This window comes from Suncus etruscus, chromosome 11 (assembly GCF_024139225.1).
Source record: "Suncus etruscus isolate mSunEtr1 chromosome 11, mSunEtr1.pri.cur, whole genome shotgun sequence".
NCBI lineage: Eukaryota > Metazoa > Chordata > Mammalia > Eulipotyphla > Soricidae > Suncus > Suncus etruscus.
The window spans coordinates 76521360-76549031 of record NC_064858.1 but is presented as its reverse complement, the minus strand read 5'-3'; the positions used below and the strand labels follow the sequence as shown (position 1 = coordinate 76549031).

The following is a 27672-nucleotide window of genomic DNA, read 5'->3' as shown; positions in this document are numbered from 1 at the left end:
ATTGGCTGAGTTAGAGAGGCTGTCTGAACAGTCTTGCAGTTATTGGTGCAGGATCGAGTTGGAAAATTCGTTTTGTGGCAATATTCAATTTTCGTTTAGCGGCATATTGAAACATTTTTCGTAATATACTCTGCGTATAAGACGACCCCCTATTTTCGGTTGACTTTTGTTTCAAAGTCGTCTTATACGCTGGAAAATTTGGTAATCTGATTTACTTTGGCTGCAAGTTTCACAATGGCAATGACCCTGCCTAGAGTTTACAGCTCTACAATACTTGAAAAGTAGTACACAGAAGGCCAACACAAATTATTCAACCAATGGGTAAATATATACATACGAATACATCTAGGGCCAGAACAATAATACAATGGGTAGAGCATTTTCTTTGCATGTGGCAGAACCAGGTTCAATCCCCAGCATACCATCTGGTCTCCTGAGCATCACCAGAAGTGATCCCTTCCTACAGATAGAGCTAGTAGTAAACCCTGATCGAAAAACCAAATCACACAAAAAAAATAATCTAAAATTCTTGACAAAATGCAAATTCTTTTTTTAAGCCTACACCTCAAAGTGTTCAGGCCTTACTCCTGGCTTTGTGGTCAGCCTGGTGGCCTCAGGGAGCCATATGAATGGCAATGAATCAAACCTGGATCAGCCCCATGCAAGGCAAATGTCCTACCCACTGTTCTATTACTGGCCCCAATAAAATGCAGATTCTGGCAATGAGTTCAGGAATAGGATCAGATTTTTCATTCTAACAAACCCTTGGGTTAAAGAAGTTTGTTTGCTGCTTGTCTAAAGCTTATAGGCAACAGATCTACCAGATCATTCCCCAACTTGTCAAGAATCAAGAGTTAATTATTCACCATTGTGGCATTAAGTTTATTCATCAATTGACCTACTATTTTGTTTATTTATAATATGTACTTTATTCATCCATAAAGTTAGTAAATGTTTAAAAAAACTTGCCTTACAAGCTGCTCCCAGCAATATATGGTCACAAAAAAATAAATACAACACCAAAAGTAATCCCTGAGTACAGAGCCTATAGCACATCCAAGGCTCAAGTTAATATAAATAAATAAATAAAATAAATCAAGGGGCCAGAGAGTAGAGCGGGGAAGGTGCTTACCATGCATGTAGCAAACATGGGTAATCAGATACATGTACAAGCACTGCCACAAGTGAGTGATTCTTGAGCACAGAGCCAGGAGTGAACCTTGAGCACAGCTGGATGTGGCCCCACTTCCCCAAAAGTAAATATTAACAGGTAGTTGACATAAATAACCTACATAGTCCTCAAAATACTCATCCACTTTTGAGAAAGCCAAAAACTAACTACATACACACTGGTAGGGCACTAGTCTTGCACATGACTAACCTGGGCTTGATCCCCTGCATCCCATATAGTACCCCGAATCCCAAGAAGCGTAATCCCTGAGTGCAGAGCCAGGAATAAGTCCTGAGCACTGGTAGGTTGGGCCCCTTAACCCAGCATATATCCTAACATATATCTTCAAGTCAGCAAAGTTTTTCCATCAAATGAAGATGACCAGGGGAGGCATGTAGCCTACTGATAAGAGATACATGGCATGCAGGAGGCGCTGGAACCTCTCCCCCACCCAAGAGGAAAAAATAGTACAAAATCTAAATATAAACCTAAAACAGCAGGTTATATGATACTGCTCTTAGTATTTTATATACTGCTTTTAGTAATATATAGACTAGATACACATATTACTGTTCTATAAGCTAGAATTCTAAGTGTTTTTACATTATCAATCTTTAAAAACCTAAGATATGTATTACCTCAATTTACAGATAAAGAAACTAAAAAATAGGGTCTAGAGCAATGGCGCAAGCAGTACGGCATTTGCTTTGCCCACAGTAGCCTAAGACAGACCACAGTTCAGTCCCCAGACGGAGTCCCATATGGTTCCCCAAGCCAGGAACGATTTCTGAGTGCATAGCCAGGAGTAACCCCTGAGCATCACCGGGTGTGCCCAAAAAAGCAAATAAAAAGAAGAAGAAGAAGAAGAAGAAAGAAAGAAAGAAAGAAAGAAAGAAAGAAAGAAAGAAAGAAAGAAAGAAAGAAAAAAAAGAAAGAAAGAAAGAGAAGTAAAGAAAGGCAAAAGGAAAAAGAAAGAAAGATAGAGAAGAGAGAAGAGAAAGAAAGAAAGGGAAAGGGAAAGGAAGGAAGAAAGGAAGGAAGAAGGAAGGAAGGAAGGAAGGAAGGAAGGAAGGAAGGAAGGAAGGAAGGAAGGAAGGAAGGAAGGAAGGAAGGAAGGAAGGAAGGAAGGAAGGAAGGGCCGGAGAGATAGCACGGAGGTAAAGCATTTGCCTTCCATGCAGAAGGACAATGGTTCGAATCCCGGCATCCCATATGGTCCCCCGAGCCTGCCAGGCATGATTTCTGAGCATAGAGCCAGGAGTAACCCCTGAGCACTGTCGGGTGTGACCCAAAAAAGCAGAAAGAGAAGGAAGGGAGGGGGGGGGGGAAGAGAGACGGGGAGAGAGAGGGAGGGAGGGAGGGAGGGAGGGAGGGAGGGAGGGAGGGAGGGAAGGAAGGAAGGAAGGAAGGAAGGAAGGAAGGAAGGAAGGAAGGAAGGAAGGAAGGAAGGAAGGAAGGAAGGAAGGAAGGAAGGAAGGGAAAAATAGATTCAACAACTAGCCCCAGGTCATACAACTACAAAGTGGCCCTTAGATTTAGAACCAGGCAACAGAGTCCATACTGTTAACTACCCTTTTATGCAACCTAACTTATCATTATTACTCAATCATAAGTCTCCTAATTCTTCCTTCTCCCAAATCAAAGGTTAGAAAAATCCCATTTCCCTTATCTTGCTCAGCTGCAAATTTTTTAAATTTAAATTGATATTTCCTAGTAGCTACATTAACAATAAGTATTTTAAAACAAAATAAGTATTTTAGTGCTATGTATACTTTGTTGCTTTGTCAATGATAGGTAGGAAGAAGGAACCAACTGCATTAAGTAATGAACCTGATCTCTTCTGAAAAATTATCATACAAACTGACATATTTTCAGAACAAAACAGTGGTATATGTGTTCCAGAAAATAGAGTACATTACACTATGACTATCCTGGACAAAATAAGAGGTATTGTTCCTTTATCCAATTTGTATCATGTGGTATCTAGAATACTGGGCTCTCTGCTACAAAATAACTTACACTTCACAACACAGAAAATGTTCTACTTGTCCTTTAATAATATATATTTACAACCAAAATTCATTTCTTTTGCTGAACTTTGACTTTCTGCTTAAAGATCACAACCTATCCTTCCATTTATTCATCTAAATTACCCCAGTCTTTGGTCTATAGCCTGCTTATCAATTATATGGTTATACATAGATACTTTCAGGGTTTTATTTTGGGGCCACAATGGGGGCTATTCCCTGTTTGGTTATATAGGATTGGATTCAGGAATTCCTCATGCAGGCCTCTGAATTAGCACTAAGACATACTTTGTGAACCAAAGATGGTTTCTCAGCCTGATAAGGATATATCTTTATCATACAGGAAAAGAAACAATATATATTTAATTTTATTTTTCTTACATTGACTTTTATTAGAAAATTCTTCCAAGAGCTCGATCGTCAAGCCTCCCCACTGAGCACCACCAGGTATGGCCCCCCAAACCAACAAAAATTAATCTTACACCCTAACAGGTCTGTATTTTAACAATCTGCTGAAGAAAATTCAATGGACAAGTGTGGGCTTTGTATGCAGGATGGTTGGGTGACACCCCTCTCCCCATTACACTAACCAGTCTCACACCAGACCCCCAGCACTATTGGGAAAGGCCCAGAATCAAAACAAATCTGGAAGAGGAGAGCCCTCCCAAACTCCCAAACTCAAAGGGCCTGAGGGGCTCTTCCTTGTGATTCTTGGCCAACAGAACCATTCAGCTGAATACTAAGGCTGAATTTAGAGCTGTTTAAGCTCTGTGGTGCCAATGGCCACCGTAGGGTAGCAGTACTCAGGTGCCTTCAGGGCTACACCCAAGAGATGATCAGGGTTTCATTTGGTGCGAGAGATCAAATTAGAGTGGGGCAGATGCAAGACATGCATCATAACCCCTTTAAAGTTACCGTTTTTGCTAGAGTTTATTTGCAAGAGATCAAGGATGTGGCTCAGTGGCAGAGCATTTTGTCTTTGTATGAGACCACGTGTTAGATTCTTGACATGGAAAAAGGGGGTGTGGGAGGAGTGCAGGTCCAGATGATATTTAGGGCTAGGGAGAAAGCTCAGGGTTTAGGGGTACATGTATGACACATGCAAGGACCCCAGTTCAATGTTCAGTACTTAATGTCTTTCTGAACACCATAAGGGATTATATTATGCTCAGGGCTGAAAGTACCACATCACTGGGCATTAGGGTTGAACATTCTGGCCTATTTGATTAGTACTGCCAGCCTGAATACTCTTGGGAACCCTCCTCCCCCATATTCCCAAGGTACACCATGTTATATGCCCACATTAAAATCTATTCATAATTAAAATTTTATTTTTGTGGTGCTGGGAACTGAACCCAGGCCCCCAAACACATAAAGCAAGTACTCTGCCACTGAGACATGTATGCATACAACAATAAACTTCTTAAAATAAATTAATTAGGCAGCAAATCTAGCTCAAAGGATTAGAATATGCTTTGCATGTGTGAGCCCCATGTTCAACCCCCAGCATAGCACAGTCCTCAGATAACACTAGGAGCAACTTGTCCCCCAAATATAGAGCAGGGAGTAGCCCCACAGCACTGTGGGTGTGGTTCAAAATAAAAAATAAAACAAAGAAATACAGGTTGATTATATGGTTTGGCTTAACTAGATTCAGAAAAAAGAACTCAAAAGAGAATTGGCCTGAGCTGATAACAGTGGGTAGGTGTGGTCCTGGGTTTGATCCCCTGCATCCCACATGGTTCCCCACAAACACCACAAGGAGTGATTCCTGAGCTCAGAGTCAGGAATAATTCCTGAGAACTGCTAGGTGTGGCAACTCAAAAAAAAAAAATTAAATTAAAACAAAAATCTCAAAAGGGCCGGACCAAAGCCATAATATAGAGGGTAAGGTGCTTGCCTTGCAACTACCCTGGATTCAATCCCCAGCATCCCCATATGATCCCCCAAGACCCTTGAGGAGTGATCCCTGACTACAATAAACCCTAAGGTGTGGCTGGGGTGGACCTCAAAAACTAAAACCAAAATAAAAAAATTTATATAGAATTAAAAAAAAACCTCAAAAAAAGTAACATCTCCTATCTCACAATAAATTTTAGTTACTTATCACATTGGGATAAATTCCCCTCCCTCCTATCATGCCTGTATCTATAGCCAGTGCAAACCCTCTATATTTTCTTATACATTTTTTAATTTGTTTTAGAGTCATACTGTGTAGTTCTCCATGGCTATTCCTGGCTATTCTCCAGCAGATGCTATGTGGTTAACTGCCTTAAGTCCTGTAACTGTCTTTCCAGCCTCTTTACTATGTTTTTTTATTTTAAATGGAGTCATCAGTGTTCATCAGGCTGAAGGCAACTCCCATTAATGCTCTGCCCACAGTGTGGACCTGAAGGTTCCAGGTTCCACTATAGTCACGTCCAATGCACACTCAGAAGTGCTCATAGGGCCACGCACGATGGGGATCAAACCCAGGGTCTCCTGCATGCCAGGTATGTGCTCAACCTCCAAATATCTCTTGGAACCACACTCTTTGTTCTTTTGTGCCACACCTCATCCAGGAGGTGCTGGGAAGGTATGTGTGTGGTTGAGGCGTGGGGGTTTACAATCAGGGAATTCAACAGAGATTAGCAGTACATAAGGCAAGTACCTTAACTCCTGTACTACCTCTGACTCAAGTGGTTTAATTTACAAATTAGGTATAGTAAGATTAAAAACAAAATACAAAAATATCATAAAAAATCATAAGGTTACTGTCTTCTCAAAATGCCTACATTAGGGGAAGGGGTTAGGCATTGGGCTTGGGGGCCATAGCCAGTGATGCTCAGGGTCTACACCTGACTCTACTCAGGGGACCTTATGTTGTACAGGGCTAAAATCTGGGTAGGTCACATGCAAGGTAAAACACCTTAACCCCATACTATCTCTGACACCCTAAAATTTACTCTTGTCTATTTTTTTCACACTATAGCTGACTGTTAACAAACTGAAATGCAAACTGCTATTGAAATCAAAACTGCAGATAAAGAGACTACTCTACTATGATGATATGGTTGTGTGTGTGTGTGGGGGGTGGTTTTTGGGTCACACCTGGCAGTGCTCAGGGGTTACTCCTGGCAAGCTTGGGGGACTATATGGGATGCCGAGATTCGAACCACTGTCCTTCTGTATGCAAACCAAATTCCCTTCCTCCATGCTCTCTCTCCAGCCCTATGATGATATGGTTTTAATGACTATTACAGAAATATTTAATACATGTTAAACATAATAATACACATTTTATTTTTGGAAGACATATACAGGCAAGTAACATCACAATACAGCTACTGTGATGATTAAATTATAATATCTGTCAAGTCCTTCCCAAGACATTACAAGGGGTAATCCATAATATATGCCACACACATCATAAACAGAAAAAACTACTTTCAAATTATGATAAGAACTTGAGGCTAGGGCCGGAGAGATAGCACAGCGGTAGGGCACATTTGCCTTGCATGCAGCTGACTCAGGACAGACCCAGGTTTGGTTCCCGGCATCCCATATGGTCCCCCGAGTCTGACAGAAGCAAATTCTGAGCACAGAGCCAGGAGTAACCCCTGAGCATCACCAGGTGTGACCCCAAAACCAAAAAAAAAAACAAACAAAAAAAAACTAAAAGAAAACCTTGAGTCTCTGTGCTCAAAAAAAAAAAAACAACAAAAAAACAAAAAACAAACAAACTCAACTTCCATTATTTGAGAGGTAATATGGACTGTATAAACAGCAAACAAATACAACTTCATACAACATGAATTTAGTTACTATTTTTCATATATTGTAATTTAGTTTGCAAGGGACTAAGGATATAGTTTTGTGGTAGAAAATGTCTCCCACATGAGGTCTTAAGTCTGATCTCAGGTACCCCAAAAAACGTAAGTGAAGCACAAGATACTTTTATATTTTTTTATGTTCACTTCTTCAGAATTTATTCCACAGGGATTGGAAAGATAGTATAGCAGTAAGATACTGACATTGTACCAGGTCAACCTGGGTTGGATCCCTAACACCCATATGGTCAGTTCCCCAAGTTCACCAGGGATAATCCCTGAGTTCAGAGCTAGGAATGAGCCTTGAACATAGTTGGGTGTGGCCCCAAACCAGAAGAGTTTATTCCACAATTCACACTTGAAATTTCTCCTTTATTTTCAGCTCATATATCTGAAAATATATTTTATTAAGTTTTAAATTCTGCTTCTAACTATGATAATTATTCCAAAACCAAACTGTTACAAAAGAAATACTCATGGGCCAGAGCAGTGGTGCAAGCAGTAAGGTTCTGCCTTGCCAGCGCTAGCCAGGGACAGACTTAGGTTCAATCCCTTGGCGTCCCATATGGTCCTCAGCCAAGCCAGGAGTGATTTCTGAGCGCTTGGCCAGGAGTAACCCCTGAGTGTCACTGAGTGTGGCCCAAAAATCAAATAAATAAATAAATAAATACTTAGAAGGCCATGCCAGGATTAAGGTGCATGCATTTCATGTAGCCCACACCAATTCAATTTTTCCCACAGTATGGACCCTTGAGCACTACCAAGTATAAGCCCTGTAGGCTTACAAACAACACCAGACTGGCAGAGAGAATCTGAGCACTGAACTGTCGCCTGACTGGTTGAGAAGTCAAGCATCTTGCAGGGGTCCTCAAACTTTTTAAACAGGGGGCCAGTTCACTGTCCCTCAGACCATTGGAGGGTCTGACTATAGTAAAAACAAAACTTATGAACGAATTCTTATGCACACTGCATATATCTTATTTTGCAATGAAGAAACAAACCAGATACAAATACAATATGTGGCCCGTGGGCCATAGTTTGAGGACCACTGATTCTTGAGCACTGCTTGGGAAGGCCCCCACATACACAAATAACCCCTAAAACACACCCAGCTATTAATTTATATAATTCTTCTTGGCAATCATTTCACAATTCATTTATGTGCTTTTTTCTTCTAAGTCATTTTTTAAAATATCATTTTCAGTGATATCAAATGCTACATAAAAGATTTGGGCAAAATTGAGTATTGTACTTGGAGTGATTATCTAGGACAACTGTATCTTGGGAAAAAAATTAGATTTTTGGGGCCGCAGAGATAACACAGTAGGGCATTTGCCTTGCATTCAGCCAACCTGGAATAGATTTGGGTTAGATTCCTGGCATCCCATCTGGTTCCCTGAGCCTGGCAGGAGCTACTTATGAGCAGCAGAGCCAAAACCAAAAACAAACAAAAAAAATTTAGATTTTGATCTTTATGAAGGTTTGATCTCCACCACCACATAGTACCCTAATCACCCCCAGAAGCAACCCATTCTCACCATAGCTAAAAGTAGCTCTAGAGAGCTGCAAGAGTTCTCTCAGGTTTAAACTCTAGCACTAATTCCAGACCACCACAGGGCATAGCCCTGACATTTATGTATAACCACATAAAAACACAACTTTAAAAGCCAGGTAAGTCAGGTGGAGGGACCACAGTTATGATGGTGGGCAGGGCACTTGCCTTACATATAGGCCGAACCAGGTCTGATCCTTGGCACCTGTCTAGTCCCCGCCCCCCCATTCCCACTTAACTCTTGTTGTATCCTGAGCGCTGCTGGGTATGCTGCCCTCCCAAAACTTTTAAGTGTAGAACTGAAGTGATAGTCCAATAGGAAGAGCATGTGCCTTGCACACACTGACCTGGGTTCAGCCCCCAGCCTCTCAGTCTCCTGAGCATTGTTAGGAATGATTCCCGAATGCAAAGTCAGGAGTACCCCGAACATCGCTGGATATGGCCAAACACAAATGAAAAGTTCTTGTGTATTTTTTTGATTATGAAAGAACTGAGAGAGAGGTAGTACAGGTAGTTTATATATGTATATGTATACACATCTCTGAAACATATACACACATATACATATATAAATGTTTTCTGTTTCAGAGATACAAGATAAAAGAGTTTAGAAAAAAGGAGGGAATGTTCTGAAGATAGATGATGGTTGCACAATGTGAATATACTTAATCCTACTGAACTGTACACTTAAAATAACTAAGATAAATGTACTTTACCATAAAACAATTCACTACAGTTTTACATGAGTTTTTAAAACATCTTAAAGTTCACAAAAGTTGTTGCTAACCTAACTTGTGATGTAATTTAAATGATAAATATTTGGGGCCGGAGAGATAGCATGGAGGTAAGGTGTTTACCTTTCATGCAGAAGGTCATCGGTTCGAATCCCGGCGTCCCATATGGTCCCCCGTGCCTGCCAGGAGCAATTTCTGAGCACGGAGCCAGGAAAAAACCCTGAGCACTGCCGGGTGTGACCCGAAAACCACAAAAAAAAAAAAAAAAAGAAGTTTTCATGTAATTCTCCATGCAGTATTAAGTAGTGAATAAACAGAGGGAAACTTTAAAAAAAAAAATATGTTTATTTAAAGGAAAGGAGCAAAATAGAATTTCGATTATAACAATGTTAAAAACAAGTAAAAGATATAACTTGCCAAAAAAAATTTGAGGGGAGAACTAATCAGAAAATTGTTATTAAAATGTTAGCAAACACCTAGAGCATATGACACCTATAGATTCCACAATACTGACAGCCCAGTAGAAACAGCAAACTAGATGGAAAATAGCAGACAGTAGCATCCCATATGTTCCTCCCCTCAGGCTCCACCAAAAAAAAACTTTTTTAAATTTAAAAATAGGGGTCCAGGGACCGGAGAGATAGCACAGCGGCGTTTGCCTTGCAAGCAGCCGATCCAGGACCAAAGGTGGTTGGTTCGAATCCCGGTGTCCCTTATGGTCCCCCATGCCTGCCAGGAGCTATTTCTGAGCAGACAGCCAGGTGTGGCCCAAAAACAAAAACAAAAAAAAAATAGGGGCCGGGCCAGAGAGATAGCATGGAAGTAGGGCGTTTGCCTTGCATGTAGAAGGATGGTGTTCGAATCCCGGCATCCCATATGGTCTCCCAAGCCTGCCAGGAGGAATTTCTGAGAGTAGAGCCAGGAGTAACCCCTGTGCACTGTGACCCAAAACCAACCAACCAAACAAAAAATAGGGCCTGAAGGATAGTACAGAGGTAGGGTGTTTGCCTTTCTTTGCCTTTCACAAGCCTGATCCGGCACAAACCTTAGTTCAATCCCCGGTGTCCCATATGGTCTCCCACCCCCAAGCCAGGACCAATTTCTGAGCACATAGCCAGGAGTAACCCCTGAGAGTCACCGGGTGTGGCCCCAAAACAAAAAACAACGATGACAACAACAAATTTGGGGCCGGAGTGATAGTGCAGCAGTAGGGCATTTGCCTTGCACTGATCCAGGACAACCTCAGTTCGATCACCGGTGTCCCATATGGTCCCCCAAGCCAGGAGTGATTTCTGAACGCATAGCCAGGAGTAGCCCCTGAGCGTGGCCCAAAAAAAACAAAACAAACAAAAATAAATAGATAGTAAGTGCTACATCTCACAAGCTGACTTTAGTAGATATTATATATAATAATATATACAATATAACATTAATATATATATACTCCCACACATGCAAAAAACATTTAACAAGTCGGACATACATTTAGATACAGAACTTGTATAACAGTGTTATCATTATTACTATTCTTATCCCATTAAGTCATTATTATTTAGTAAGCTGGAATCTCGACAGAAAACTATACTTAAGATATACCTGCTGAGGACTCATGGATCCTAGATTAAATTAGATAAATCCTACCACAGATATATATATACAAGCAACCAAGTTTAGTAAAAAGTTTAGTTTTTTTTTGTTTTAGGGGCCACACCCGGCAATGATAAAGAGTTACTCCTGGTTCTGTGCTCAGAAATTACGACTGGCAGGCTGGGGGATAAATGGGATGCCAGGGATTAAACTAGCTCTGCTACATGAAAGGCAAATACCCTACCCTCTGTGTTATTGCTCTGGGCCACATCAGGTTGAGCTCAGAAATTATTCCAGTTACCTCTGGCAGGCTGGGAGGTCCATAAGTGCTATCAAAAGTCAAATTTGAATAGAAGCATGCAAGGCATGATATATAAGGCAGAGCTGTACTATCCCTTTGGCACAGTAAAATGGTTCTCAAACTCTGGTGTATAGCTCTCTAACAGTTCAAGTCATCTATGTATATCTCCTCAAAACATTTTCAAGTTTTTGAATAAAGTGAATCAAAAATATGTCAATTACATGGGTTGGAGCGACAGCACAAGTGGGTAGGGTGTTTGCCTTACACACACTGATCTGGGTTCAATCCTCAACATTCCATATGAGGTCCAGGAGTGATTCCAGAGTGCAGAGCCAGAAGTAACCCCTAAGCACTACTGGGTGTGGCTCAAGAAAACAAAAAGTAAGTTAATTACAGAAGGATAGGGCAGGGCACTTGACCTTGCACATGGACAACCCAGGATTCCTAGCACCCCATATGGTCTGCAAGATCCACCAGAAGTGATCCCTGAGCACCACTTGATGTAGCCCAAAATAAAGTCAACTGTGGTTATAAAAATAATTTTATATTTTCAATTTAGTAATCCTAAATAACAATTTTTATGATACAGCACAGCAAAAGTTTTGTTTTTGAGATCTTTGAAAAAATCAGTAGGTTATTAAAATATTCTCTTGTGGCATTCACTTAAATATTTCTAGTTGAATATAGTGAAAATAAAGACATTCTCCCCTCTCACCCTTAACTAAATACACTATCTTCCTTTTATTCTATTCAGGGATTTAGACAGATTAAGAACCCTTAATTTAGGGAGAAAGTGTAAATTTAAGTTTTGGATCTAGAGCTTTGTGTTCTAGAAGTCAGACTTCAGACTTTACTCTCAACACTATTTACACCTAAATGACCTTAGACACCAAACTTCTGGGCTCTCAACACTATTTACACCTAAATGACCTTAGACACCAAACTTCTGGGCTCTGGTTCTCATTCAGAACAATTCCGAGGAGAAGCCACCTAGGAGAGAGCTCAATGGAAATGCACATGCTTTGCAAAGCAGGAGGCCAAGGTTTGATCCCCAGAATCACATGGTCCCCCAAGTACCAAGCAGGGAATATCCCCCAAAACATAGCTGGGTATGGCCCAAAAACAAAACAGTAAAGAAAAGTCCTATATTATAACTTTTAGGGATAAATTTAGTCAACAAAATGCCAGATGACCAGCGTACTTTAAAAAATGTTTTAGAGGCCGGAGAGATAGCAAGGAGGTAAGGTGTTTGCCTTGCATGCAGAAGGAAGATGGTTCGAATCCCGGCATCCCATATGGTCCCTCGAGCCTGCCAGGAGCAATTTCTGAGCGTAGAGCAAGGAGTAACGAGTGCTGCTGGGTGTGACCCCAAAACCAAGAAAATAAATAAATAAATAAAATAAAAAAATGTTTTAATGGGGCCGAATTGGTAGCACAAGCTGTAGGGCATTTGCCTTGCACGCACTAACTTAGGACAGACTGCAGTTTGACTCCCCCCCCACCCCTGTGTCCCAAATGGTCCCCCAAGCCAGGAACTATATCTGAGTGCACAGCCAGGAGTAACCCTGAGCGTCACCAGGTGTGGCCCAATACGCCCCCCATAAAAAAGTTTTAATACTATATATTCAGCAACATTTGGTGACACTTTTAAATTTTTTTTTTTTTGCCAGGGGAGAGCGCGCACGCAGTCCCCCACTACCATAAATACGCAGTCGAGTTTCCCACATTTGGGGAAATCGCAGGGGTCAGCACGCCCGGAGTGCAATGGGCGAGCCTCACCATGGGAAAACCACCTTCGTGATCATGGACTCGACCCTGCACACTTTTAATTTTTTAAAAGAAAAATTTGTCAACATACTGATTCAGTAAAAATGATTAATGAAAACTATCTAACACATTAGTCATTACTTGGCATTATAATGACCTATATCTAAATCTCAATTTCACCATTTTACTATGTTACATAAAGTTTCCACCGGTTTTCTCACTATAAAATAGTTTTAAAAGAAGATTTTCTTGTTTAAACACTAGACACATGGGGCTATTACTGATGCATTTTAACAAAACCAAAGGAATTAACTTGGAATGCAAAAGCTTATTTTAACATAAATTTGACTTTCTTTTGCCTGGCAAAATGCATACCCTTGTAAAACTTGAAATATTTGCATGCTGTAACATTTTTAAGACAAAATGACATTCCTTTAAACACATCTGATTTTTGATACTGCTAAAGGAAAAAAAAGGTAAACATAACGGCTTCAATAATTTTTCAATTAATATTTATTACCAACACTGGCCATATTAGTGTAATTTCTTTACATTGTAAATTACATTAGTGTAATTTCTTTTTTTTTTTATAACTAATTTTTAAGTTTTTATTTTAGTTAAGCCATTGTGATATACAAAGTCCTTTTTTAAAGTTGGGTTTCAGACATACAGTGAAACAAGACCAGTTTGGTTTTTGGGTCACACCCGGCGGTGCTCAGGTGTTATTCCTGGCTGTCTGCTCAGGCACGGGGGACCATATGGGACACCGGGATTCGAACCAACCACCTTTGGTCCTGGATCGGCTGCTTGCAAGGCAAACGCCGCTGTGCTATCTCTCCGGGCCCAGTGTAATTTCTTTACATTGAACTTAAAGATCTTTAACTTGACAGTTAACATTTTATCGGCTAGATTTGTTTTTCTATGTGTTTTTAAACCAAGTATTTCCTTTACATCAGAATATAGTCTCTTTCTCTGAAAACCTCCATAGAAAGACCCATTTCCGCCACTCCCTGACATTCATTATACAACCTGTAAATTCCTTCCCTCATTGAAATCATTCTTTTTATGGGTATAGCTAACAAGTGCCAAATTGCGAAGTTGCAGCTTTGCTGGTTTGACGTTTTTCACAGGCAAGAACAATATGATCTGAAAATTACTCAAAGCATTAGCTGGGCAGTCAGCTGATGCTCATTGCCCACTAACATGAGCCGGGACTAAGAGAATTTAGGGTGCTGGAGAAAATAGCACGTCAGGTAGGCAGGGGGCATTTACCTAACACAGGGCCCGATCCGAGATCGATCCAGGCCATCCCATATGGTCTACAGAACCTGCCAGGAGTCAACCCCTGCGAGCTACCAGGTGTGGCCCACACCAGGATCAAAAAGAAATCCAGGGCCGGATAGATAACATGGAGGTAGGACGTTTGCCTTGCATGCAAAGGCACGGTGGTTCAAATCCCGGCGTCCCATAGGGTCCCCCGAGCCAGGAGCCATTTCTGAGCAGAGAGCCTGGAGGAACCCCTGCGAGCTGCCAGGGGTGGCCCACACCAGGATCAAAAAGAAATCAGAGCATTGAAACCCCCTGAGTCTGTGTGTGAATAGCCACTCCATTTCTAACTTAAAATACAAGTGCAGACATCTTCTCTCGGTGAAAAGTACTTCCAAAAAATAAATAAATAAATAAAATAAAAACTGGGCCGGAGAGAGCATGGAGGTAGAGCGTTTGCCTTGCATGCAAAAGCACGGTGGTTCAAATCCGAGCATCCCATAGGGTGCCCCGATTTCTGAGCACAGAGCCAGGGGTAACCCCTGAGCGCTGCTGCACCCCCGCAAAATAAAACAGAAAATAAAAGCCACCAAAAAATAAATGAATAAAAAAAAGTCAAAAAGCGACTTTCCTGGGACAAATTCTCTCGAGTTCTCGGAATCGTCCTGTTTCTCGAGAAGCCTTTTAAAGAAATCTTAAAAAAGAAAATGAAGTTTCTAAATCCAAGTCCTCCTCGCCACCGAGAAGCTAGGCTGCAGGACCCAAAGGTCAAAGCGGCCTCTCGGGGTTCCGCTCGTCGCTGCCAGCGGCTTTCCGCCCGCCAGGGGCTGCGGAGTTGCCATCGAGGGCCGGGCAGGCACCGAAGAGCCAGAGACCCGGCGGACGGGGGCGGCTCTTTCTTCCTTCATTCACTTCTCGCCCAGGCCCCACATGTTGCTGCGGGCGCCGCTCGCCGCCCCCCCCCCCCGGCCCCCGGCCCGGCCCGCGCGCCCACCTGACCGACTCCGCCCCCGCCGGCCACTCGCTTTCCCTTTCGCCGGGCCCGGCCCGCCCAGCCCCGCGACGCCCCGGGCCCCGACCCCACGGCTGCGGCGGCCTGCGGGGCCCAGGGTGCTGTGTCAGCCCGGCGGCGGCCCGCGGCGTGGCGGCCTTGGGACCCGGGAGTCACGTGGCGCGGCCCGGCGAGCGGCCCCGGCCTCCCCCGGCCTCCCGCCCTCCGCTCACTCGCCTCCACGAAGAGCAACATGTCTTCCCCGCCCGGCCTCGTCGTCGTGCTCCTCGCCGCCGCCGCCGCCGACACGCTGCCCAACTGCTTGGCCAGGCCCGAGCGAGCCCCGAACCGCGAGGCCGAGGACACACACGCACACGCACACGCCGAAGCCCGGCCCCTCCGCCGGCAGCAGCCCCGGCTCCTCCTCCTCCTCCTCCCGCCCCGCCGCCGCCGCCGCCGCCGCCGCCGCCGCCGCGCCGTCAGCCGCAGCGGCCGGCTTCACCGCCCTGGTCCCGCCTCCGCGAGGCAGCGACGGACGGACTGCTTCCGGGCCGAGCGGTTTCTGCTTCCGGGGCAAGGGACGCCCTCGGCGCGGCGGAGCGAAGCGTGCTCCATTTGGGATCGGCCTTTGCGAGCCGGCGGCGGCGTGGGGAAGGGGGAGGAGGAAGCGTGCTGAAGGAGACGCCCTGCGGGGCCGCCCTGCGTGTGTTTTAAATCGTCACCGGCTCGGCGCTGGATTCCCCGACCGGACCTGGCGGAGCTAACCGCGGCCTCGGTTTTCCAGCCACAGTTTGAAAGCTCAATGAACTGGAACTAGAGGCCGGAGCGGTGGTGCAGGCCGTGCCTGCCTTGCCTTGCCTTGCCTTGCCTTGCCTTGCCTTGCGCGCTAGCCTAGGACGGACCGCGGCTCCATCCCCCGGCGTCCCAGAGGGCCCCCAAGACAGGGGAAAAGAAGGAGAGTTCGAGAAGGGTCGGAGAGGCAGCGTCGTCACCAGAGATTCAGCATCAGATTCAGCATTACCCAAAGGAGTTAGTTGCTCAGCCTGGAACCACTTAGGAAGCCTGGAAAAGGCAGCTGAAAGGGAGACAGGCCGAGAGAGCCAGAAGGAGTAGAGAAGTAGCTGCTAGGAATAGGCTTAGTATGGAGGCCATGTGAGGGGTTGTACATGGCGGTAGGGACCCTGAAATAGAGCTCGCTGACTCCTGGAGCTTCGTATGACTGCCTTGGGCATCTCTCTGCCCTCAGCCTGCAACCTTCAGACCCGCCAGACCACAGAGGCTGCGGGAACAGGGTCGAGTCCTGTCAGGCCTCACCATCCCCCTGCCAACAACACCACTAATTAATTTATAAGAAGACAACTTATCCCCTGGGTGTCACCGGGTGTGGCCCCCAAACCAAACAACAACAACAACGGTACCCCCCCAGCCTAGAGTGATTTCTGAGCGTAGAGCCAGGAGTAACCCCTGAGCCTCACCGGGTGTGGCCCAAAAAACAAACAACAGCAACAACAAAATAAAACCAAGAACCAAAGGGCCGCGAATTTGGCCCAGACTTTGAGTCGAGTTGCTTTGCAGAGGAAAGGACGACAGGGGGAGGGGACAAGCAGCAGGCCCTGCAAGTCTATTCATAGTAGCCGCTGCTCCTGAAATGTTTACTCTGCCCTTGGCACTCTCGTGATTCTTTATTTTTTTTGCCACCGCCAACCTTAAAACAATCGTATGAACAAATACTACTATTCGCATTTTGCAATGAAGGAGCCCTCCGGGAAGGCGGGCTTGGACGCGACTTGAAAGAACTTTTTTCCAAGACACGCCTTCTCTGAGATGCACCTTTAATGAACTTTGCCCCAGGTTCCCTTCAATTAAGCACCCATATCTCTGTTGTTCGTAATACTACTTAATAACACTCAGTCTGTCTCCAAATAACTTCTTCGCTGATGTTTTTGTCAAGTACAATAAAATACAACGAAAGAAAAAAATAGGGGCTGGAGCGATTGCACATTGCCTTGCACGCGGTCAACACAGGACGAGGGTTCGGATCATGACATCCCATATGGTGCCCAGAGCCTGCCAGGGATCAGTGATGTCTGAGCGCTATGCCAGGAGTTACCCCTGAGTGCCACCAGGTGTGACCCCCCCAAAAAAAAGTTAGTAAAAATTTTCCGTTATTCTGCTTATGGCTGAAACCCAACTATAACCATGCTTGTAATCATGGTGCTTAAATACTTTATTAAAAATATTTTCGTGGGCCCGGAGAGATATAGCACAGCGGTGTTTGCCTTGCAAGCAGCCGATCCAGGTGGTTGGTTCGAATCCCGGTGTCCCATATGGTCCCCCGTGCCTGCCAGGAGCTATTTCTGAGCAGATAGCCAGGAGTAAGCCCTGAGCGCCGCCAGGTGTGGCCCAAAAACCAAAAAAAAAAAAAAAAAAAAAAAAAAAAAATATATATATATATATATTCGTGGGGCTGGAGAGATAGCATGGAGGTAAGGCAAACGCAAGCCTTGCATGCAGAAGGACGATGGTTCGAATCTCACATTCCATATGGTCCCCCGAGCCTGCCAGGAGCGATTTCTGAGCATAGAGCCTGGAGTAACCCTTGAGCGCTGCCAGGTGTGACCCAAAAACAAACAAACAAACAAAAAAAAAACCAAAAAAAAAGAACTTTTTTTTTCTTAGGTGCACCAAATTCCTTATCTTCAGCAACTACCTTTCTTATTGACCACATCTAACACATTTTTTAATAATCTTGTCTGAATTTTTCCCTTTTCTATTTTTGTTTTGTTTTTGTTTTTGGGTCACACCCAGCAGCACTCAACGATTAATCCTAACTCTAGTCAGAGATCACTCCTGGCAGGCACGGGGAACCATATGGGATGCCAGAATTCTAATCATTGGTCCTGGGTCGGCTGCTTGCAAGGCAAACGCCCAACTGCTGTGCTATCTCTTAGGTATTTTCTATGTTTTTGAAAATCATTACAAAGGAATTCCCTAGGGCGGGGATACAGCTCAGAGAGGCTCTGAGGTTTTATCCTAGTAATGCAAAAGCAAAAACAAACAATTCATTTTCCCACCTAGATCCCAAATTAACCCTACGATTTGATCCCTTGCAGTGCAAAAGTAAAAATAAATGTAACTTTCTTTTTTTTTTTTTTTTTTTTTTTTTGGTTTTTGGGCCACACCCGTTTGATGCTCAGGGGTTACTCCTGGCTATGGGCTCAGAAGTCGCTCCTGGCTTGGGGGGGCCATATGGGACGCCGGGGGATCGAACCGCGGTCCGTCCTACGCTAGCGCTTGCAAGGCAGACACCTTACCTCTAGCGCCACCTTCCCGGCCCTAAATGTAACTTTCAAATAAAAACAAAACACTTTTCCACTTAGATCCCAAATTAACCCTACAATTAAATTACTGATATTTGTGCCCCATATTTGCCCTAAACAGATCCCCAGTAAATGCAACATATATATTTTGGTTTTTGAGTCACACCCAGCAGTGCTCAGGGTTACTCCTGGCAATTGCTCCTGGCAGGCTTGGGGGACCATATGGGATGCCCAGATTCGAACCACCGTCCTTCTGATAGCAAGGCAAACACCTTACCTCCATACTATCTCTCAGGCCCCACAACATATTTTCAACCTTGATTAAACTACTCTTATTCACTTTTCCTGTGAAATAGAATCTCAGCACTCACCTCCAAAGCCATCACTTAAGGTGTCTTCCCCTTCAGCAATACCTCCATTTGTCGATCAACTTTCTCTTGCCATAAAGTTTTCCCAAAGACTCTGCTCTCTACAGAATTCTTCATGTTCCTTATTAGCTATTGATCATTATAATCTTAAATTATTTTCCTTTTCTCGCTTTCCATTTCTTCACTGAAAGAATAATTTATTCTTTACAATCTAGGATAATAGTAGCCACATGGTACTGTATCAAGAAAACCTTGTTCAGTTGAAAGAGACAGGGAGTGGTTTTTTAAATTTGCTTTAGAAACCCTTCATTTCAGTTGCTGATGAGTCCCAGGCTGTGTTTAAAAAAAGGGGGGGGGGGGAAGAAAACACAAAATTTAATTGATTGTTTTTAGTTTGATTTTGAATGCCTATTGAGAAAGCAATGTAAAGAAGTCTACAAATAAAAATTATCCCACAATCTAATGTCACAATCTAACAAGTACTTAAATTAATTAACTGATACTTTCAAGAAATTCTGGATAATAGTGAATATATTATTTAACATTTCTAAAAATAATGCACCTTAATTGTAGTTCTTTTAAAATGTATGAGCTTCTTGAATAAATAACTTAATTGAAAAGTGATGAAAGGAATTTTGTTTTTTATTTATAAATAAATATATTTATTATATAAATAAATATTTATATTATTCTGGTGTTACTCCTGGCTCTGAACTGAGGAATGATTCCTTGCGGTGCTTGAGAGACCATATTAGATTAAACCTGGGTCAGCTTGCAAGGCAAATGCCCTACCCTTTGTACTATGGCTCCAGCCCCAGGACTAATACTTTATGATGAACAAAAAGAAATATTCTGGGACCTAGAAAAGTTTTCATATGGAAGGAGAGGATTCTGAAACTGTGATGAATATTCAAAATGTTAAGCTTCTGTGGGAGGGCTGGAGAGAGAGCATGGAGGTAGAGCGTTTGCCTTGCATGCAGAAGGACAGTGGCTTGAATCCCTGCTCCCCATATGGTTCCTCGAGCCTGCCAGGAGCGATTTCTGAGCGTAGAGCCAGGAGTAACCCCTGAGCGCTGCTGGGTGTGACCCAAAACCCAAAAAAAAAAAAAAAAAAAAAAAATTTCTGTGGGAGAAGTAAGGAAGAACAGGATAAATGTTAAAGAAAGAAAATTGAAGTTCCGGGGCCGGGCGGTGGCGCTAAAGGTAAGGTGCCTGCCTGCCTTGCCAGCGCTAGCCTTGGACGGACCGCGGTTCGATCCCCCGGCGTCCCATATGGTCCCCCAAGCCAGGAGCGACTTCTGAGCGCATAGCCAGGAGTAACCCCTGAGCGTTACCGGGTGTGACCCAAAAACCAAAATAAGAAAATTGAAGTTCCTCAGCTAGTAAAGAAAATAATAAAGATAAAATAATAGTTATATTTCATAAATATATAAAGTTTACAAAGTATTTTGGGAACACTATGAAGGCAGCAGCAGAATTTTCTTTGTATAATAATTGATTTTGTTTTGCCTTTTCCTTATATAATAATTGATTTTTTTTGGGGGGGGGGGGGCCACACCGGCATTGCTCAGGGGTTACTCCTGGCTGTCTGCTCAGAAATAGTTCCTGGCAGGCATGGGAGACCATATGAGACACTGGGATTTGAACCAACCACCTTAGGTCCTGGATCGGCTGCTTGCAAGGCAAACGCTGCTGTGCTATCTCTCTGGGCCTATAATTGATATTTTTAAAAGGCAACTACTTTGTGATTTTTTTCCCCATCCTTTCTCTAGAGAATGGCAAAACAAATTATTTACTAATTTATGGCTGAAGATACTACAGTCAATAGGGCACTTGCCTTGCACATGGCCAACCTGGGTCCGAACCTCACCATCCCATGTGGTCTCCTGAGCACTGCTAGAAGTGATCCTTGAATGCAGAGCCAGGATCAAGCACTAAGCACCATGAGTTTGACCCAAAAAACTATAAAGAAAAATTTACTAATTTACAAGAAAGATTCAACATAGGACTAAGTTTACAGTGAGGACTCAAGAAAATTTTTATACATCTACAATTTCTTTCTTTTTTGGGGGGGGGTCACACCCAGCAGCGCTCAGGGGTTATTCCTGGCTCTACACTCAGAAATCACTCCTGGCGGCTCAGGGGACCATATGGGATACTGGGATTCGAACCACCGTCCTTCTGCATGCAAGGCAAACACCTTACCTACATGCTATCTCTCTGGCCCAATTTCTTTTCTTTTTACATCCACAATTTCTACCATCTAAAACTTAAAAGGAAGAATATTAGTTCAGAAATCCACATATTCTATATAAATATATAAAATATGTAAACAAGTCAGAAATATATAAATGTATAATTTTCATTGCTTCTGGAAAGAAATAGAGGGGAATGAATGAGTTTAGGAAAAACACCAAAGGGGGATTCTGCTATCTCTAATCCTTTTATTTAAAAATATCAGAAGCAGGGGCCAGAGCCATAGCACAGCGGTAGGGCATTTGCCTTGCACACGGCCAACAGAGGATGGACCCCGTTTCAATTCCCAGCATCCCTTATGGTCCCCAAGCCTGCCAGGAGCAACTTCTGAGCACAGAGCTAGCTGTAACTATCTAGTGCCACCCCGTGTGACCTATAAACCCAAATAAATAAATAAGAATATCAGAAATAAATATTACAATATATTAATATTTGTTCAGTCTAGGTGACAGGCACATGGGTGTTACTTTATGTACTTTTTAATATTTTTTAACTTTTTTTTTAAATTAGAATATCCCTTGTCTTTTCATTGTTCCTGTCTCCTAATCCTTTACCTCCTCAACCAAAGGAGCTCAAAGTATTCTGAGTTAGAAAGCAACCTAGAGTCTCCTTCAATTTCTCCAGTCAACTATGGAACTTCAAAACCTTCTTCATTTTGATTCCTTGAAAAAATTAGTAACTAAGCATATACAAAAAGTGTTATCTCCACCAATAATAGCTTCCAAGAGGGGCCAGAGCAGTGGCACTAGAGGTAAGACATCTGCATTGCAAGTGCTAGCCTTGGATGGACCACGGTTTGATCCCCCAGCATCTTTGATCCCCCAGCATCCCATTTGGTCCCCCTAAGCCAGGAGCGATTTCTGAATGTCAAATGGCTGTGGCCAAAAATTATTTATATATATATTTTTCAAGATACTACACGTCTATAAAATGTTGAGGGTCAAATGAAGTTGTAACACATTATTCCATAATACATATATAGCTTTAAAATTCTTTTTTTTTTTTTTTTTAGTTTTTTTGGGTCACACCCAGCGGTGCTCAGGGGTTACTCCTGGCTGTCTGCTCAGAAATAGCTCCTGGCAGGCACGGGGGACCATATGAGACACGGGATTCGAACCAACCACCTTTGGTCCTGAATTGGCTGCTTGCAAGGCAAACACCGCTGTGCTATTTCTCTGGGCTCAGCTTTAAAATTCTTAACCTCAGAAAGAGAAAAGAACCAGGAGTTACTTTTGATACACTGGACCTTGAATTCTAATACCTAGGTTTCAAGTTCATTTAAGTTCTTCTCTAATTCTTTTAGCGTTCCTATTGTCTATTCTTTCCTGCCTTCCCACCCTGCTTCACCCTCTACCACCACAGTATATAGTATGCCTAGTTTTCTGCTTGTGGTAAGCACTCTTTAAAATCTAAGCCAGTGATGTTACATAGGTCTATTATGATGTCACCAAGACTAGAATACCATGTAACTAGCAACAACTTAAACTAAACTTGTGGAAGCAGGAAATGTTCCTAGTTTCCTTGCAGACTCCTTTACTTGCCTATATATTGTGAAGAAATAAAAAGAAAGAAGCAATTAAAAAAAAATCACTCAACCTTTCAAAATGTTTTTCAAAAAGCAAACCACGATAGACAGTGACTCTGAAACAGAGAAAGAAGATGTGGGTATCAGGCATTTACATCCACCTAAACCCTTTACTGAACCAGTGGACTCTAAACTTGAGGTCCCGTTTGCTGTTCAAGGAGTCATCAACAAGATTAAGCAAGCACAGCACCAGAGAGCCAGAGAGGTAGGTAATAACAGAGATCTTTATTCTTTATTACAATAGGCAGGGCACTTTCCTAGCATATGGCTGACCCATGTCCAATCCTTGGCACCACGTGTGACCCCACCAATCCCCACCGTTAATTACGCCAGGGTGCAGAGCCAGGAGTGAGTACTGAGACTGCCAGGGTAGTGCAAAAGAATGGGGGGAGGGAGAAAATGAAAAGATTTATTTGAATTTGAATGCTTCTTATTTCCCTCATAGAAGAGAAATTTGGGCCAGAGTGATATCACACTATGTAGGACATTTGCCCTGCACATGACCAACCCATTTGATCCCTGGCACCCCATATGGTACTCTGAGTCCCTCAAGGAATAATCCCTGAGCACAGAGTCAGGAGCAAGCCTTGGGCACAGCCAGGTGTGGGTCCCCCCAAAAAAGAAAGAAGAGAAACCCAAAGATAATAAACAAGACAGAGTCTCCAATCAATTAAGATGATACTGTGCTCTTTTCCAGAGGACAATAAAATAAGATTAAAAAGAAATTAACTTGCATGAAGGGGCTGGAGAGATAGCATGGAGGTAGAGCATTTGCCTTGAATACAGAAGGATGATAGTTCGAATCCCGGCATCCCATATGGTCCCCCAAGCCTGCCAGGAGCGATTTCTGAGCATAGAGCCAGGAGTAACCCTAAGCGCTGCTGGGTGTGACCCAAAAAACCAAAAAATAAATAAATAAATAAATAAAAAGAAAAAAGAAAAAAAACTTGCATGCAGCCAACAGTTGTTTAATATCTGGCACCCAATATGGTCCCCTAAATACCTCCAGGAATAATTCCTGAGTACAGAGCCAGTAGTTATCCCTAAGCAACTCAAAGTGTGGCTCCAAAACAAACAATAACAATGAAAATAAATTAATCTGGGACTAGTGAGATAGATAATACAGGCAGTAAATTACCTTGTATCAACCAGGGTTCTATCTTTAGCACCACTTATAGAACCAGTAAACCTCCATAGGTCACTCCTGAGCAAAGAGCCAGGTACAACGCCTAAACATTGATAGGTGTGGCCCCTAAAAACAAACCAAAGTAACACACACATTCACAGGGAAAGGAAATTAATGCAGGGGAAGTTCTTTCCTCATTTGGGGGGGGGTCATACCAGGTCGCTCTCAAGGATTACTCCTGACTCTGTGCTCAAAAATTGCTCCTGACAGGCTTGGGGGACCATATGGGATGCTAGGGATCGAACCTGGATCTGTCCCGGGTCACCATATGCAAGGCAAAACCCTACCGCTGTGCTATCAATCCAGCCCCAGGGAGTTCTTTCCTATGTTTAATGAATATTGAATATAGGCATTTTCTCATTCTCAGTATAGACTTTGACTGCTCCAGTTCCCCACAATAAATAGCAATAACAAAGTACTTGCTTTTAATAGCTTTTTGATGTATAATTGCCATATAGTAATTGAGTGTTGTATCCCCCTTGTATTTCCCTTTGTTGGTGTTGTGATTATCTACATAATATACCTAGATGTGGTTCTTATATTTTTAGTTATGATCATTGGTAACACATCAGGTTGTAGTATTTGCAACCGCAGCTCACTAAGTGTTTTATTACTTTTGTTGTGGTGCCAACGGTGATCATCCCCTTTTATTGTGAAGCTCAGGCACAATTGTCTATCACATGTCAAGAAATTATTTGTGGCACAGGGAGTCCAGACAACAAAATTCCCAGGAGCATGAAGAATGCATATGACAGTATCAGGGATTGAACTATTTTCTCAGCAAGGTATAGGGTACATTACTCATGGTACATAGCAAAGCACAGCTTCCTGAGCCCCTACCATTCTTCTGGCAATCCAAGATGAACACTGCATTCTCAGTGAAGGATTCCCTGGCACCAGAGGGCACTGTCTACCTCTCACTGGGATGGTGCTTTAGGGCTCTTAATTTTTGGCATTAGACCATAAGGCTTTGCCATACCACCTTTAACAAAGTGATCATTGGTCATGCAAGCCCAGAATCGAAGTGCATTGAAGGTAGAGAAGAGGGTGTACCTTGAAGTTACAGGAGAGAAACCTGGTCTACAATGTAGCCCAGGATACCATTTTGTGGGCTCTTCATCTTCATTTCATTCTCCACCTTCCTTTTTTGTGGGGCGGGAGGGGGGGAGGTCACACCCGGTGGCTCTGAGTGGTTACTCCTGGCTCTATACTCAGAAATCACCCCTGGCAGGTTCCGGAGTCTATATGGGATGCTGGGGTTCGAACCACAATCCGTCCTGGGTTGGCTGCATGCAAGGCAAACACCCAGCTGCTATGCTATCTCACTGGGGCCGTCATTTTCCACCTTCTTATTCTTGTTTTGGGACTACACCTAATGGATGCTCAGGGTTTACTTATGGCCCTGAGGTCAGGGGTCACTCCTGCTGACAGTACCATATATAGTGCTAGGGATTGAAATGAGGTTGGCCTCATTTATCTCCAGCCCTATTACCTTCTTTTCTGGGGGTAGGGGGGACATACCTAGTAGTGCTCAGGGTTTATTTTACTCCTGGCTCTGCACTCAGAAATCATTCTTGGTGGGGACCATATGGGATGCCAGGAACTGAACCCAGGTTGGCCTCATACAAGGCAAGCACCCTACATGCTGTACTATCACTCTACCCTCCCGTCATCTTGATGGCATCATATTTTTTCTTTTTTTTAATATTTCTTTTTTCAAACACTGCGATTACAAACATGATTGTAGTTTGGGTTCAGTCATACAAAGAACAACCCCCTTCACAAGTGCAACATTCCTATCGCCAATGCCCCTATCTCCCTCCTCCCCATCCCCTTTTTCTTCTCCTTTTTCTTCTTTTCCCTTCCTATTCCTCCTCTTCCTCCTCCTCCTCCTCCTTTTTTCTTTTAGACCATATCTAGCAGTGGCAGTGCTCAGGGTTTACTCCTGGCACTGGGATCACTTCTGGTGGTGTTTGGGGGACTATATTGGGGATACATGTTTTTTTTTTGTTTTGTTTTGGTTTGATTTGGTTTTGGGGTCACACCTTGCAGTGCTCAGGGGTTATTCCTGGCTCTATGCTCAGAAATCGCTCTTGGCAGGCTCAGGGGATGGATGCTCCATATGGCAGGCTCATATGGATGCCAGGATTCGAAGCTATGACCTTCTGCATGAAAGGCAAACGCCCTACCTCCATGTTATCTCTCCTGCCCACATGTTTTTATATACATAAGCACACATAAAATTTTTATCACACCAACATAATGAACTTGCCCATAATTCTGAAAAGTTTTATTCCTCTTTATAGTTCTTAAAAAGATATCCTTCCCAATTTCCACTTAAATACCATTTTTATTCCTGTCATTAATGATTATTTTCTATTTTAATGACTTTATATAAGCAAAATCATACAGCCCCAATTTTCTTCTATCTTATTTTATTTAGAACTATTTTCAAATTTATTCACATTCTTGAACATATGAATAGTTAATTCATTTTATTGAATACTTTTTCCTTGCAGGAGCATTTGGGTTCTTTATAGTTTAGGTTGTTATAAACAAAGCTGCTATGAACACTTATATATTTGTGAACTTATTTGTTTTTTGTTTGGTTTTTCTATCTTTATTTTTTTGAGCCACACACAGTGGTACTCAGGGGTTACTCCTGGCTCTGCACTCAGAAATCACGCCTGATTTGAGAGAACATATGGGATGCTGGAAATCAAACCCAGGTCCATTGTGGGTCAGCTGCGTGCAAGGCAAATGCCCTACACTGTGCTATTGCTCCCGCCCAGCACATGTCTAATTTTTAAAACATAAAAGTTAATTATGGGTTTCTGCCTGAAATATCAGACAAACATTTATATAAGGAAGGTAGACACGGGGCTGGCGAGGTGGCGCTAGAGGTAAGGTGTCTGCCTTGCAAGCGCTAGCCAAGGAAAGATCACGACAGTGGTTCGATCCCCGGCATACCATATGGTCCCCCCAAGCCAGGGGCAATTTCTGAGTGCTTAGCCAGGAGTAACCCCTGAGCATCAAACGGGTGTGGCCCAAAAAAACCAAAAAACCAAAAACAAAAAAACAAAAAAAAAAAAAAAAAAGGAAGGTAGACACAATGCTTATATGTTCTTCCTGGTTCCTTAGTTCCAGAGAATATTCAGGTAGGAGGGATTGGGCTCTTCTGTCTCAATCTGTCAATCTATTTATATTTAGGGACCTAACTTATAGCTTCCCTTATATATACTCTATCACATGTACTTTATCACTAATTTACATCCCAAGACCTCTAAGTTATTTCTTGAAATAACAGAAGTTGGATTTCAGGATAAACAGAATGAGGCCTAGCCTCGGGTGATGGCACCATTGTTTCCTTGTAAGATGTCTTAAAGATATTCTGATTGTCTTAAAGACAAAAAACAAGCAGGAACAAATGTAGTGTTTGCTTGTTCTTGCCTCAAAATAGCTTGTAACATATTTGATGCCTTTACAAAGCAGTTCCTGTACAAATGAGTGCAAGAGTTATTATCTTTTGTTTAATCCAATTTATTACAAAGCAGGTTGTCTCATCCCATGTCAGTAGCCCTGTTCCTTTAGAACCACAGTTTTCAAAACACCAAATTTGTTTTGTTTTTATGTTTGGATCACACCTGGTGGTGCTAAGAACTTCTGGCCTGTTGCTCAGGGCTGGATTCTGACATGGCTGGGGGATCAAGTGGTGCTGGTCTGAATTCTACTAGTAAGATTCCTACATTGAT

At 42.9% G+C, this 27672-nt stretch overlaps 1 protein-coding gene and 1 non-coding gene across 3 annotated transcripts in view; both read right to left on the bottom strand.

Annotated features, from left to right (window-relative positions):
• The window catches only part of LARP4 (La ribonucleoprotein 4), a 74461-nt gene extending 58868 nt beyond the window's left edge, over positions 1-15593 (bottom strand). For both annotated transcript variants that reach the window (XM_049783377.1, XM_049783379.1), the window contains exon 1: positions 15443-15593. In XM_049783377.1, coding sequence (XP_049639334.1) covers positions 15443-15460 — 18 coding nt within the window. In that variant the 5' untranslated portion in view covers positions 15461-15593. The remainder of the gene's footprint in view (positions 1-15442) is intronic.
• Positions 12849-13014, bottom strand: LOC126023229 (U1 spliceosomal RNA). The gene has a single exon (XR_007500430.1). It is a non-coding gene; the product is annotated as a U1 spliceosomal RNA (small nuclear RNA).
• Positions 15594-27672: the final 12079 nt, after the last annotated feature.